Source organism: Podarcis muralis, chromosome 5, assembly GCF_964188315.1.
Source record: "Podarcis muralis chromosome 5, rPodMur119.hap1.1, whole genome shotgun sequence".
NCBI classification, from domain to species: domain Eukaryota; kingdom Metazoa; phylum Chordata; class Lepidosauria; order Squamata; family Lacertidae; genus Podarcis; species Podarcis muralis.
Window position 1 is genome coordinate 29937840 of NC_135659.1, and position 15358 is coordinate 29953197.

Consider the following 15358-nt stretch of genomic DNA (forward strand, 5'->3'; position numbering starts at 1 on the left):
TGTGCACATCACTGTGAACTCGTGCATGCTTTTGTGGACTATCACACTTGCTCCTTCTACCAGTTCATGGATGGTAGAAATAAAAGCCTTTTCTCCGAAACTATTCCTTGAGTGTCTGTTGACTCCCACTTCCCTTTCCCGGGCGCAATATTTTCCCCACCCGAGGGCAAAGCCTCATAAGGCTACATTTCTTGGTGCATTGGCCTTTCCCATCCGAGGGCAAAGCCTCATAAGGCTACAGTCTGTTTCAATCACCAAGTGTATAATTCTGTATTCCACTATCCTGGGCGCGTTAGAAGTGCCTTTTCATATGACCCATGTTTGCTCTTCGAATCCTGCCGTGCCAGACAAATGGTATTTTTCTAGCTAGTAAAATACTCCTAGCTCTCCTGCTAAACGGTTAATTGACAAAGTGGTCGAAATAGGGTAAATTCGCCTCCAGAAATCGCACCCTGCATTATTTTTGGGGAGGAAATGGAGGTTAAATAAAAAAATGCACCCCCCCAAAGCTCCAAAACTCAAAAATTCTTGTAGATTTTACTAAAGAGAAAATAAGCTCAACAACTTTGATTCCCTTAAAAAAGAAAAACAACAACCACTCAACAATTTAAGAGCGAAATTTTTTATTCTACATTTGGAGATACGGCAACCCTACATATTTTGCCTTCTTTCCCTTTGTTTATATAATAAGGGAAAGAACAGCCTCGGCTAAAGAACTTAATTTCCCTCTCTGCTTTTATGAGGGCATTCCCTCTTTTCTTTGCCTTTGACTGCTGATAAAAGCTCCTTGAAAAGCGGCAATCTTTCTTCCCTCTAGTAATAAGACAGCCGGCAGCGTCCATGTTGTTGGAGGACAAACTGTGATTTGGAGTGGCTGGCCTGTTCTCCTCAGCTTTCACTATTTCAGGCTGCTAGTAGAGACTTAAGGAAACAACCTGAGGGAACATTTGATTTTAACGTTCCCCGCTTGGGGTGAGAAGGGAAGGTTGCAGCCTAGGCGCTCCGCTTGGCCAAATATACGGAGCCGGACACAGCCTACAGACATAGGCCATGGTACAAAACGGCCATTTTAATTCATGGGGTGCTGCTTTAAGCAGTCCTTCCTTTAGAGCTCGTAAATCCACTTTGGATGGATGGGAGTTGCATGTCCCACAAGGACAAACATTGTCTTCTTCAGCCAAGAAAAGGGCTGTTTTGCCAAGAGATATATGTGTGTGTGTGTATAATATATGCATGTATACACACACACACACACACACACACACACTTGTGCAAAGGTGTCAACCAAGTCAGTTGGCAAAATATATGGAATTTCAAAATGGCTGCCTGCCACTCTGTTCTGATTTTGCTCTGAGGTGAAAAATGACACGGGGGATCTTTGAATTTAAGGCTTCCTCCAGTGGGAGTTCTAAAGAATATAATATAATAATAAAAAATACAATGTTATAAAAATAATAATATCCTTATCGGGTTGAAAAAGCTGGTATACTTACCTGGCAGGGGAGACACCTTGATCATGAAAAAGCTGGTATTCCTTTGTCAGTATATTGAAATAATTATAGTTGTCATTGTCTTTTGCAGCTTTTCTGATAATTCACCTCTCGTCTTAATACAATGACAGACCCTGCCTTTTCTTTGGATAATTTGTTTTTTGAAGGACCAGGTACAAAGCAAAAGTAAGTTTCTTGCGGCAGTCTCCCACAAATTGTCCCTGTGATTTGGCAGTGGTAGAAGTCGAGGGAATGTTTTCTGGCTCTAATATGTTTTCTGTAAAATGAGATAAAGGTTTTTTGTTTTAAAAATAATAATATTTTTTATTAATTTTCAAATATTTACCCAATATTGTCACAGTTTTGCCAATATTATTATTATTATTATTATTATTATTATTATTACTCATATACCACCCTATACCCAGAGGTCTCAGGGCGGTTCACAGAACAAAATCAAAATATAAAACCACAAAATATATATTCAAAATAAAAACAACAACCCAATAATCCTCCCCCCAAAAAAACACATTTTAAAATTATACAAATTCCAATTAATATAAAAATAATTCCAGTTATTTCCAAATTTATAAATTTGATCATAGTGGTTTCCTAACTCCTTGATTTTTGTCTTGTTCTTATATTGCTGCAGTTCATATTGTTTCTATTAACTCTGGTCTCTCTTCAGATTGTATCAATCTTTCGCCTTTACTAAAGGTTTTTATTTTCAACGAACCATAATAAATAAGCTTCTCCTTTCCTAATTCTCTCAGTCCTCTATATTTCAAAGAATAACAAAACAAAACAAATGCAAGTTAATTAAATAAATTGTTATTGTAAAATATTCAAGGAGCTACCTATCTCTATATTCCAAAGAATATACATAGTGGCGGGTAGGCCCCTAGAATATTTTACAATAACAATTTATTTAATTACCTTGCATTTGTTTTGTTTTGTTTGTTGCTATGTTTTTTTCAAAAAAGTTTCTGTAGCAAATGATTATGATAACGTAAGTTAGTTGTGCAAGATAACATAGCAGCAGGGCATCTCAGCTTATTAGGAGCCCTAGGGTGATATCAGATGTTTTCCCTTTGCTGACATCCAGGAGCAAAATGGGGGAAAGGGATGCAGTTTTGCTTATTTCTTCTGTTCCCTCCAACCCCACCCAAATCTGCTCTAGCCTCCAGAGCTAGGGTTGCCATATTTCAAAAAGTAAAAAGCAAGACACCCCAAAATTCCCACCAGACGTCAGTTCTGCCTTTGAAATGGCAGCCCTATCCAGAGCAGGTTGGGGGGTTCAGTGGGGAATGAGAATCTAAAAATAATTGTCTCTCTCTCCCCCTGTTTTACCGACTTCTGTCGGAGGAGAGGAAACATTGGCTATCTGCTTTGGTTGTGTCCCAAAGCATACCAAATTCTCATTAAACTGAGGAGGGTTAACAGAAGTCTTACATTTAAAATATAACACGTTCCCCCACCCCCAAGTGTAATGTTAAAAGGGATAATTTAGAAGTGACACAACAGTCAATATGTTCTTCTGCGGGTTGTCATTAATTTGGTTGGAAACACTTAATGTTTTTTCGCTTCATGTTAATATGTTGGAAACAGATATCTAGAAAATGAAGAGCCAACAGACTGGTATCTTGCACCTGTTCCGTCTGCGTTTGAAATTCCACCTACTCAGCAGCTACAAATGGAATTGGGAGGGAATAGCCAAAAAGGTAGAATGTTTTGCGATTAGTTTTAATAAGAGGAAGTATGGAATTTAAAAACTGCTGTATTTTTCCGTGTATAAGACCCCCATGTATCAGACGACCTCTATTTTTTTGAACACAAAATCAATATTTTAAAATAGTTAAGGTTACCAAAATTAGGATGGCATATTTCAAGAGCCAGAGCCTGGACCTCTGTGCATTCAACATCCATGTATAAGATCACGCCCCAATTTTTGAACTTTTTTTTTTTTAAAGCAAAAAACCATTGCCTTATACACAGAAAAATACGGTAATATTCAATTACTCACTTTAATTTGAGGGGGGCAATGCCTACTTTTACTGAAGTATGTTGAATCATGGGCTATAGACCATATGTGAAAATGCATGACTGTATTTCACACATCTTTTCTTTAAAAAGAATAACAGCCATGGTGCTGGGTGCATCATAATGGCTTACCAACCCCAAGTTGCTATTCAGCATAGGATGAAAATACCTCCCTCTCAGGTTGTCATTTGCTCCAGGAAGGAAGCTATCCAAAATGTTATCTACAGAACACTGAAGTACTACTATGGGGTTGCTTTTGTGGTTAGGCACAGCAATGGAGGATTAAAAAGAAGAAGAAAAGAAATTAAAATTTCATTTAAGTATTTTTTTTAAAAAAAAATCTGTTTTTCTCATACAACAAAAAAGTTCAGAGCTCTTTGCAACCCTACAAGCAGTATTGTAGGCAATAGGCCCATAGCTTATTGGAGAAAACAAGGCTTACCACAGAGCGCTTAGGTCAACATGAAGGTGCCATTTTTAAAACAATACAGAAGCAAGAATGCATTTCACTCAGTCACCTCTTAAATTACCGTATTTTTTGCACCATAACACTCACTTTTTTCCTCCTAGAAAGTAAGGGGAAATGTCTTTGCGTGTTATGGAGGGAATGCCTACGGGTGGCATGCCTATGGATTTTCCTCCTCTAAAAACTACGTGCGTGTTATGGTCGGGTGCGTGTTATAGAGCGAAAAATACGGTACTTTAAGGTAAGGAACAGATAGCCTCCACCCAAAGGGATTATGGATTAAAGTGAATCACTTTTACTTCCCCTCACAAAAATCTCCTGGACATATTTGGATGCAATTTGGCAAGTTTAATCCACTTTGAAGGGGATTCTGTATCTCTACATGGCATACACTTTGGTCAAAAGGAGGAAAAGCTTCTCCATTGTAGTGAATGAGGGAACACAATTCAATTTTATACAGAGTAGCTCTGGAGCTGATGACAGAGTGAAGCAGAGAGAAAATACAGGGTGACTCTGGAACAGATCAGGATTTTTTATTTTAAAAAACACCAATATAAATACTGTATAGGCCAGATATCGGGGCCTGTGCATGACCATAATAAATGAGGGATTTTAAGGATTGTCAAGCTGAGAAAGCGCAAGAAAACATTGAGAATAGTGACATGAAATTTATTTTATTTTATGCATGTTTTGTTGAATCAACTTCTTGGTAGCCATTGTATTCTACATTTCTTTTCCTTTTGCAAGTAGCTTGCACAGAGCAAATGACTTGCCCTCTTTTAAGAGCATTACTAAGGGATAAAATCCTAAATATTCTACATGATTACTTTGCGATGAATTCTACCAGGCAAAGCCTATAGGAATTCAGTTAGTGGAGGCAGATAAGTTATTTTCAGGCCAATAGTCGGGAGTTGGTCCCATTGTTCCTCTATGACCTTGATTAATATGAAAACAGAGCTTGTTAACTGTCTTGTAGAAAACCTTTAAAAAAATAAACTATTAATTAATTTTCCAGAAGAAGATGGTGATGAAAGTGCCTGCTCAACATTCAGGAAAAGGTAGGCTTTTTAAAGCCAATTATAATAATTCATCAAATATCAGAACCATATTATTTTAGATACATTTGTCAAAGACTCAGTTTTTGATCTTTGAAATGAAAGTGCTTAATAGGGCTCCAGGCAATTGTGTTAATATTCTTTTGAATGTGAGAAAACTAGGATAGTTCCTTTCGGCGGTGTTTTAATACAGTAATTAGATTTGCTCTAGGCACAACCCTTTTTTACAAGGATTTAAACACAGGATTTAGTTTATTACTTTAGTTAAGAGGCAGCTGATGTACTACCAAACACACTCTTAAAATTCCATACAAAGACATGGTCCTTGGCAGCTCACAGATATACTAGTTTATTTTTATACTTTAAGCTGTCACAGGACATGCATGTAATCCAACTCCTTTAAGAATCAATCACAGGATAATCATTGCTTTAATAGGAGTGGACTTCACTCTTTGCCAGTTTGTTGCAGCAGACTAGAACTGTACTTTTCAGAAATGCGTCCTGAAAGTTCAGTTAACTCTAAGATATTTTGAGTCTACTTGAAAGCTATCTAGGTGACAATGAATGCTGATTCTCAGCCCATTTCAGATATGTTGCTCCTCTTTTTGGATGTGTAGAATCCAGTGGGTTTTCTTTAATTAATGACTATTACCACAAATATTGAAAGTGAGAACTAACAAGCAATGAACTACAAGTAAGCAGCTCTTTGAAAGGGAAAGATTGTTGCACCCTGGCTACTTTTCCATTCTTCTTGAATTATTCCTGTCCAGATGTTTATTTTTATATTTATTTATTTATACATACAACTAAAATGCCACTTAACGTAAAACAACTCTATGCAGTTTGCAAGAAAAAGTAAAGTCATAAAATCACAGCAAAAATCAAAGAGATACACCAGGGAAGCTTTTTTTTTAGCCTGAGGGATGCTTTCCTTTCTAGGCAATCTTCTAAGGGCCACATGCCAGTGGTGGGTGTGGCCAGAGGCAAAGGTAGGCAGAGGTATGAATGCACATCTTACTTTTGTGCAGTTGGCTAGTATCTGCACACACTCGCACGCTTCTCTTGACCCTCCATCCAGACGAGCAAGAGCATCATCAGAGCTCAAGTACACATTCCAGCAAGGCAAAGACACAAGGTTCAAAATAGGGCCATGGATGGATGGGACCTGGGGTTAGTTGTGAAGGCTGAAGGTCTTTGTCACCTGGGCCTGGTGTTCCCTATTTCTCAGATGCATAGTAAAATGCTAAATCACAGAACCAATCAGCACAATCTGGGGAAAAAATGTTTTCAACAACCAGAGAAAGCCTGAATAAAGAAATGGGTTTTAAAAACATACCACATTTGATGCTTCCTAAATGGGGACTATGGGGACGCGGGTGGCGCTGTGGGTAAAATCTCAGCACCTAGGACTTGCCGATCGCATGGTCGGCGGTTCGAATCCCCGCGGTGGGGTGCGCTCCCGTTGCTCGGTCCCAGCGCCTGCCAACCTAGCAGTTCGAAAGCACCCCCGGGTGCAAGTAGATAAATAGGGACCGCTTACTGGCGGGAAGGTAAACGGCATTTCCGTGTGCGGCTCTGGCTCGCCAGAGTAGCTTCGTCACGCTGGCCACGTGACCCGGAAGTGTCTGCGGACAGCGCTGGCTCCCGGCCTATAGAGTGAGATGAGTGCACAACCCTAGAGTCTGGCATGACTGGCCCGTACGGGCAGGGGTACCTTTACCTTTACCTTTACCTTTAAATGGGGACTGGGTTCCAGAAGGATGGTGCCACTGTGGGCAAGGCCTGTTTCCATGATGTCATGGTCATCTGGGGCCTCATCCAGTGAATATATGGGTCGTCTAGATCAGTATGAGTGAAGGTGCTTTGCTAGGTATCCTGGCATACTGTATCCCACTCACAGTATACTCTGTGACATATATTGAAATATGCAGGCAAAGCCACTGCATGTTCTTGGCATCAAATGTAAGTGGTTTTGATGTTATGCTCAAGCAGGAAAAACAGATGTAAAACATTTTCAGAGCAATGTATAAAATGGAAAGACACATACCTTTCCTGTATGGCTGATACATCTCACTGTGGCAGAGATGCAAAATGTCCCACTTTGGATGTTATGTTAGAAGTGTAAAGTCCAAAGCCACAGCAAGTCTTTCCTCTTTCAATATCATTGTTTCTTTTATCTGTACTCAGCTTTTTCACTTCCAAATCAACAGTGAATTTATCTTGGAGATCTTGGTCCATGCTGTACAGCTTGGTAGCCACTAAAGGAAACATGGCCCTCCAGCCCTGTATAATGACCAGCCCAAGGCTGAATTAACCCCTTGTTTTGGTTGCATGCCAGAGACTGCAAGAATGGGTGTGGGGAAGCTTGGTGGGTCAAAAATTGTGTGAGCCTGTTTCAAGTAACAAATAAAAGGTTTGGTTTTCAGCAGGTATTGGAAACAAAGCAATGTAAGCTGTAGTATGTAATTGCTATGTAAGTAGGTTGTAAATGTGTATGTTATATGAAAATATCCCTTTGAATTTATTACAGCTTATTTAAACCAACCAATTATACATATGTAAATCCAGGCAACACTGAGAGTACCAATGCCAAGGGAGGAATGGACACGTATTGTAATATTACCAACAACAAAGAAATGAGGAAAGGAGACCTATGGAAAAATAATATGCAGTTAACTCAAGATTCAGATTTTAATCTGCTTAGTGTAAATGATATTTTTTCTGCTTATGGAAATGGAATTGAAAAAGCACAGTCATTTCCTTCTGTTTCAAAGACTTTTAGGATGGAAGGTAAATTACACATTTTCTCTGTAATTTTTCGCTACAAAGGTATTTACAACACTGGCTTCATGAATATACATTATTCATAGTTATTGCATGAACAAAACTGTAGATGGAGTCAAGAAATACACAACAATCTGCTTGAGTAATATAAAGTAAGGAACATAGTCATATTCATATAGAAGGTCAGAAGCAAATTAGAAAAAAAAGAGATGTGAATCACAGAAAGGAACACCTAAGCCAGATAAGACAGAAGTAATTATAATGTGGTGGATTAAATGCATGTCTCAAAGAGCTTAGTGCTCTGCTATTTTTGAGGTCAGCCATGGGAACTGATGAAAAGAAAGCTATGCATTGTTCTTTCACATCTTCCTCGTCTGCTCCTCTGCATCAAATTTCATCTGCATATACTACAGTGAAAAATTTCTTCAGCATGTCACAAGCAATCCTTCTTCTTTCTTCCCACACTGGAAAGAAGGGTCTATAGGTAATTTGAAGGTAAATGAGGGCAAGATATAAGTCTGTACTTCCAAAGAGCAGTGGTAGTCAACATGGTGTCCTCCAGATGAAGTTGGACTACAGTTCCCATCATCTCTGAGCATTGACCATGGCCACCAGTCATGGATACTTTAGCTGAGATTCCTACATTGCAGGGGGTTGGACTAGATGACTCATGGGGTTCCTTCCAACTGTAAGATTCTATGATTGACCATGTTGGGTAGGGCTGATGGAATCTGGAATCCAAAAATGTCTGGAGGGCCATAGATTCCCCATCTCTGATGTACCAAACCTTATTGCCCTGGCCCTCATTGCTAGACAAGGGACTTGAACTCTCAGTGCAGTTTGTGCCAAAGTCTTTAAAGACAAGGCACAGGTTACAAGATTTAGCAGATGTAAAGGAGGTACACATACATGGCTCTTGCAAGCTAGGACTTGGGTCCAACAAGCAAGATGCCCTTGCAACTTCCTTTTGAAGAGACAGATGGGCACAGAACTTAGCATGGCAAGTGATCAGAGTCTCAGGACTGGGCACGCAAATGGGCACTCCCCATGTGTTTTTGGGTACCGCAACATGTGTTTTTGAGCACCGCAATATCACACAAAACAATGTCCGGCTATGATCTCAGGCATTTTTGGGCACCATGCTCTTGCATGAGAGCACGCCCCCCCCCAAAATGGGAAGTATCGGGACAGTTGATGGGTATGTGCGGACCACCAATTGGGAACCACTGCTCTAAGTCATTATCGTGTGGATCCATTTGCTGTATTGAAAGATGCACAGAAACACTTTTGTAAAGAAGGGCAGTCAAGAATTTTTGTCTGCAGTCCTCAAAAAGATACTGGCTATTTGCTTTCCTAGATAAAGCTTTGGAAGATTGCAGCCTTCTATCCTGGCTTCAGACACCTCAACTGGTGTATCTACCTGCAGGATCAGTGTTATGCAACCTTTGCCAACCTGGCTGGGGCTGATGCTGGGCTTGCTTTTGGGGGTGGGGTGGGGAATTGTAGTCAAAAATATCTGGAGGAAACCAGACTGATGAAATTACATTCTATCCTCAGCATTTTTATTTGCGTTTTTTATTAATATTGTTAATGGATGATGATAAAAATAAAGTTTTATTCACTAGGAACTACAGAAGAAGACTTGATTTTGAGACCTGTGACAGAAATCCGTATCCTTTTATGCACTACAATTATGTAAAAGTAACTTCTTGGCTGTATATTATGTAAACTATAATGTTTTTAAATATGTTTTAAGAATCTAGAAAGTAATCATGTGGCTTGGGGACTCTGTAAAGGTAAAAGTAAAGGTAAAAAAAGAAATATAATTGAGGAAACTTATGATTGTAGTAATGGCCATGGTCCATTGAATGAAAAATTAACATATTCACATTTTCTTAATCAACTAGCGTATGAGTATGGAGTTTAGTGGACCAGCTGCATAATGCTACCATAGCAGGCTCCAGTAGCACAACCATTATTTGGGTTTTACCCAATAATGAATAATGCTTAGGGTTGATTAGTAAATCAATATTTTGCATATGTTTTAATTTTTATTTCATTCCACCCCATATCATTTTTTCTTTGATATTTTTCTTTTATATTTCCCCACAGCTCCAACCTTGTTAGAAATTTTCTATGTAGTTGAAGAACTGATATGCCTCCATTTAATCATTTTCCAAACAAATGTTTAAAAGTGGGAAGTTTTATTTAAATCTGTATAAAGTACTTCATTGTGAAAGTTGTATCCATTCCTAACTAAATTGTTTGACTCCTTAATATGACTTTAAGCTGCCCAGTTTAGAAATATTTTCAAAGAATTCCCTTACTTTAATTACATTCAATCCAAGGCTCTGGACGATGTAAGTATGGATTAGTTTTAACTATGCAGGTTTCATAATTATTTTTACTCTTACGGCCATGCATAAGGAAATGCCCACTGCTGATTTCATAAAAGTAGTTCCTGTGACCCACCAAGATTAATGGTGCTTGCCATCAAGTTTGGCAGTCTACTAGGGCAGGGCAGGGATCTGGTTCCAACCAGAGGACTGGATCCAAAAGTAACTTGGGGAAAGTTATCCACCTATAAAATCGCCTGACACACCATATGACTCCAACTTCAGTTTGTGACTGCAATGGAACATTATAGCCATGGCTTCAACTACAGTGGAGAAATCTTCCTTTGCTTGCAGGCAAAGAAACAGTTTTGTGTTCACCTAGAGTGTGCCTTCCCCATTTGTCCTTTGCGGCAGTCATACCTTGAACTTTCCTGCACCTGGTATGGCTTATGAAAAATGACTTGGCAGACTAACCTCTGAGGTCTGGTACGCCTAAGTAGCTCAGCAGTCCAGAGGTTCCCCACAACCAGTGGTGACTGATGTCCACTGGGACACACATATGGCAGAAGGCAGGAAGGCCAAGAATAGGCAGACAAGTGGAGCCAAGTAATTCTAGTTTTGACTCATTCTCCTCCCTGCTGAGGAGGGCAACCCTGAGACCAAGGCAGAAGCTGCCACAGGCAGTGCTACCCCAGACCAATTTTAAGTCAGAAAATAGGCAGGTAGGGACCTACTAAAGGCAGGCTGAGATTTGTGGGGCCCTAATGGACCAGCCTCCACTGCTCACCACTTCCTAAAGGCTCGACGAACGTTTTGTTCTTGCTGCTTGCCTTGGACCCTAGGGAAAAAAGAGAATATTTGCTCAGTTGCCGGATTCTTTGGCTTGATATAAAAACAAATATAACACAAACCCTCATGGCTGCAGTCCTGTGCAGTTTTATCTGGGAGTAAGCCACATTGAACGCAGTGGGACGTAGTCTGGATAGATATGCATAGGGTTAGGTAAAGGTAAAGGGACCCCTGACCATTAGGTCCAGTTGTGACCAACTCGGGGGTTGCAGCGCTCATCTCGCTTTATTGGGCGAGGGAGTCGGTGTACAGCTTCCGGATAATGTGGCCAGCATGACTAAGCCGCTTCTGGCGAACCAGAGCAACGCACGGAAACACCGTTTACCTTCCCGCCAGAGCGGTACCTATTTATCTACTTGCACTTTGACGTGCTTTCGAACTGCTAGGTTGGCAGGGTTAGATGCATAGGGTTAGATTGCACAATTGCAATCCTGTGCACACTTAAATTGGGAGAAAGCTTCACCGAACACAGTGGTAGTTAATTTCTGAATAAATATGTGTATGATTGCACTGCAAGATAAAACAAAGTGCCAAAAGAACATTATAAATGATGGCATTTGTTGAGCATGCTGTGACCACATTACTTAACTAAAATATTTAGAACTGCAGTTTCAGAATTTCTGCAGGGTTCTTAATTTAGGCAATAACTAAAGCATTAACTAGAATGGGGTTACTATAAAGCAGGTATGGGGAATTCATTGCCTTACATATGTTGTTGGACTACAACCCACATCACCCGTGTCCCCTGGGGCTGATGGGAATTGTAGTTTTCTGGAGGGCCACAGGTTTCCCATCCCTGACATACAGTCGAGCAAACCTTTTAAAGCTTTTGGCCTTATTCTGGTAACAAAGTAGTAAATAGATAATAGGTTTATTCTTTATAACATTAGAACTTTGTACAAGTGGCTGCTTAAGCTACATATAATTTATGGAAAAAACAGATCATTAAGGGATGATTTGTTCTGAAATTGATGCTGAAGGACAAATCTTACTGTGTATTTTTAATGATAGACCACTGTCAAGGCCTATCATCTTCTATGTGCATGGCTCCCTCCTGAGACTTGAAAATGGGTTTTGTGTTAGCAACTCTACAGCAGGCTTTGCTACATAATGGCCCTAGCTGTGCCATATATTCTTCATAATTGCTCAGCGGCAGATCGCAAGGAAAAACTATTGCTTCCACTTTATCTTTCTTGTCCTTGTGTAAAGTAAAAAGTATTTGATGCATAAAAAGGTAGTCTTAAAAAAAATTGAACTTAGCTGTTACGGCATGTTGAATTCTTCAACTTTCAAATTCCAAAGTTGTAACATGACCTGGGAATTCAAAAGACATCTTGGTTAAATTAATATAATATAGTTTTGCTAGGCAAGTAAAATATGTGTAACCTTGTATAGAAATAATTAAAATTGATTGCCAAGTACTTGCAATACTATTTATTTATCTAGCATTACCTGATATTTTCAGAAGGTAAATTTGAAATTTGTTTCGTTTTCTGAAAGCAATTTATATGCTTTGACGTTGACATACCACACTAAATTTTGTCCAATAGCAAAAATAATGGCAGATTAGAATTCCTTATAGCCCCAAACCTATTTTAAACACCCCTCACTGAATAAATTTTCAAAAATTAAGTTTTACCCCATAAAATGACATGCCTTAATGACTATATCATTCATGATTTGAGTGTGTGTGCATCAATACATTAATAAATAGTTGATTGTATGCAAATTATTCCAAACCTACTTGTAAAAATATATGCACCTGATTTTGTGCTCCACTTACTATTAGTTGTTCTTTTCTAGCTCCTTTACACAGATAGAAATTTTGTGATCTGTGCACCTACCGGTTCTGGAAAAACTGTGATATTTGAGCTTGCAATTATCAGGTTATTAATCAAAGTGCAAATGCCTTGGTTAAATATTAAAGTTGTATATGGTAAGTATGCCATATGCTTAAGTTAATAATTATTAATTATCAAGAAAAAATGATAACATTATTTTGATATTTACGCATGATCGTTTTGTTGATGAATATGGACACATGTCCAAAAAAAGTTTGTCACATTGCTAAACATGGTTTATTTTTTAAATCTACATGACAGTTGTTGAAGTTGTTATTTTAGCCATCCTTCCAAACTGGAATTCCTAAATGTTCATCTGATGTCAAGACAAGGATATGGTCCTAACAGGCAAAGGCGTTGCAGGCATAGTTGGAGGCAGGTCACAGACCAAGTTTCTGAGAAGGCAGGAATCTATGATGGCAGAGGTGTAATTAGAACTGGGCCAGCAGTTCTGTCCTAGGGAAGACAGAGGGCAAAGCAGGGCAAAAGCAAGGAAATGCAGTAGGAATCCGCTGCTACTACTCATAGTGACAAGTTGCTGTGCCAAACTCTGAGATCAGAGCTGCCTTATAGCTGACAATTTCCACAGTCTAGGTGGCAGCCTTGTATTGTATTCAGCCAGGTTTGCAGCAGAGTGAGGTCAGTAATGCAGGAGGTAAAGTACCAGGCTTTGTTGGATGCCCAGGTTCAAAACACTACCCCAGTACCCTTAAGCCCTGCATCTGCTTACGAAACACAGGTTCCCCAGTATAACATGTAGTTCTGCCTTCAGAAAGTAAAGGCAAGCCCATTTCATTTATTTATTTATTTATTGCATTTAAATCCTACCCTTTTCTCTATCCAAAGGAATGAAACATACTGATTCTAACGGTTTATAATAATATTGTTACACCCCACCCCAATCTCCACGAGCGGTGAGAGATTCTAGAAAAGTTCCAGGTGTTTACCCAGGGTCTTTGTTTCCTTTTGGGCATTGAGGTACAGCAGAGACTGTGGTGTCTTTAATATATGTGGTTTATTTACACGTATATACAACCTGAGTCAGATGGTGGGAAATCCCAGCATTAAACTGATACAGAGGATCCCTTACCTCTCCCATGGGTGCCGCAGGCTGGGATCTAAAGACAGAGAGATCCTCCATGCTCCTTCTCTTTGTTACAGTCGGCCACTTTCAGCCCACATCGCATTCTGCCCCACTCCTTCCTCCTTGTCACGGCTAACCCAGTTAAACTATTTCCCTCCAGCCTATGTCATCCAAACCTGAAATCCTAAACCCTTCTTGCCTCTTGGAGGGCCCCCGCTCATTGTCTAGTACCTCAATGCCTTCTTAATTGCTTCCTTGCTGGGTCAGTGACAGGCCATCACCAGCCTTTGTTCCTCCAATGGCCCACATTCAACTAGCTCTGCCAAGCTGGCCTGCCTCGGTAGCATAAGCTTAACCCAGAGAGCTTTGCATGTTTGGCATAGTTTAGTCAAATTTTGAATTATGGGAGACTTACACCCACAAACTCTGGCACCCGCAAACTATAACATTATAAATGCTTTTGTTGCCCCCTGGGGCTTTATCCACCTATACTGGACACAGTTAAGGTTGAAAGCTATTTAGAAGTGTTGGATTTATAATAAAATTAATATGACTCACCCATATGCTGTTGCTTACATAAGTAAAATTGCAATTTTCAAAAGCTATGGGGTGGGGTGGGGGAATTCATCTAGTTCTAGGACCAGCTCAAATAAGTACAGGAATGAATAAAGATCTTGACTTGTCGGAAAAGGGGGGGGGGAATGGGGAGAGTTAGTTTCACTCAGAAATCTTATCAGTGTAGACAATGTTTGGTGACCTGTTTATTCATGTCTTCTATTCTCCAACTACTCTGTATTGTTTTTAGTGGCTCCAATAAAAGCTCTCTGCAGTCAGCGTTTTGATGACTGGAAAGAAAAATTTGGACCCATTGGACTCGTCTGTAAGGAACTAACAGGAGATACGGCAATGGACGACTTATTTGAAATACAACATGCTCACATTATTTTGACTACACCAGTAGGTTCCACAGTCCAATTAATTGCATTTGAATTTTTTAAAATGAAGATACTAAACTAGACATAAATAATTATTTCGTATGAATGCTGTTGTTTACGTGTAAACATTTTCCATCAGTTTCTGATGCTAGGAAATGACTGGAAAACTTCAGAATCACTTGAAAAAAATATTTTAGTTTTATCAAGCAGTTTGATTAATTTATAGTTTATCAAAATGTATTATGTTTGTTTTGTGCGGCATTGTATGAGAAACCTTTATTCCTATGCCAAATTTCATGTGCTCTGATAGTATCATTTATACAATAATTCATTTTAAAAACTTAGGAAGGAGAATTAAATTGCATACTTTATTGGATTATGGTGAAAGATTTACTGCTTGGGGGTTTGATCTACACCATTTCTAACATAAAAATGTCCTTAGCTTGGAACAAGGACCTACCAGAGTAGTCTTTTACTT

The 15358-nt window shown here is 39.3% G+C and overlaps 1 protein-coding gene across 6 annotated transcripts in view; it reads left to right on the forward strand.

Moving 5' to 3' along the window:
* The first annotated feature begins 248 nt into the window (after window positions 1-248).
* The window catches only part of HFM1 (helicase for meiosis 1), a 55944-nt gene continuing 40834 nt past the window's right edge, over window positions 249-15358 (forward strand). For 2 of the 6 annotated variants that reach the window (XM_028732818.2, XM_028732814.2), the window contains exons 1-9: window positions 1251-1355; window positions 1582-1676; window positions 3099-3211; window positions 5012-5054; window positions 7582-7841; window positions 9461-9505; window positions 10125-10195; window positions 12824-12956; window positions 14751-14902. In XM_028732818.2, coding sequence (XP_028588651.2) covers window positions 1615-1676; window positions 3099-3211; window positions 5012-5054; window positions 7582-7841; window positions 9461-9505; window positions 10125-10195; window positions 12824-12956; window positions 14751-14902 — 879 coding nt within the window. In that variant the 5' untranslated portion in view covers window positions 1251-1355; window positions 1582-1614. Of the gene's footprint in view, window positions 355-896; window positions 1054-1250; window positions 1356-1581; window positions 1677-3098; window positions 3212-5011; window positions 5055-7581; window positions 7842-9460; window positions 9506-10124; window positions 10196-12823; window positions 12957-14750; window positions 14903-15358 lie in introns of those variants that run through there. The other 4 variants (XM_077928479.1, XM_028732816.2, XM_028732815.2 and 1 more) reach the window with 4 other exon arrangements.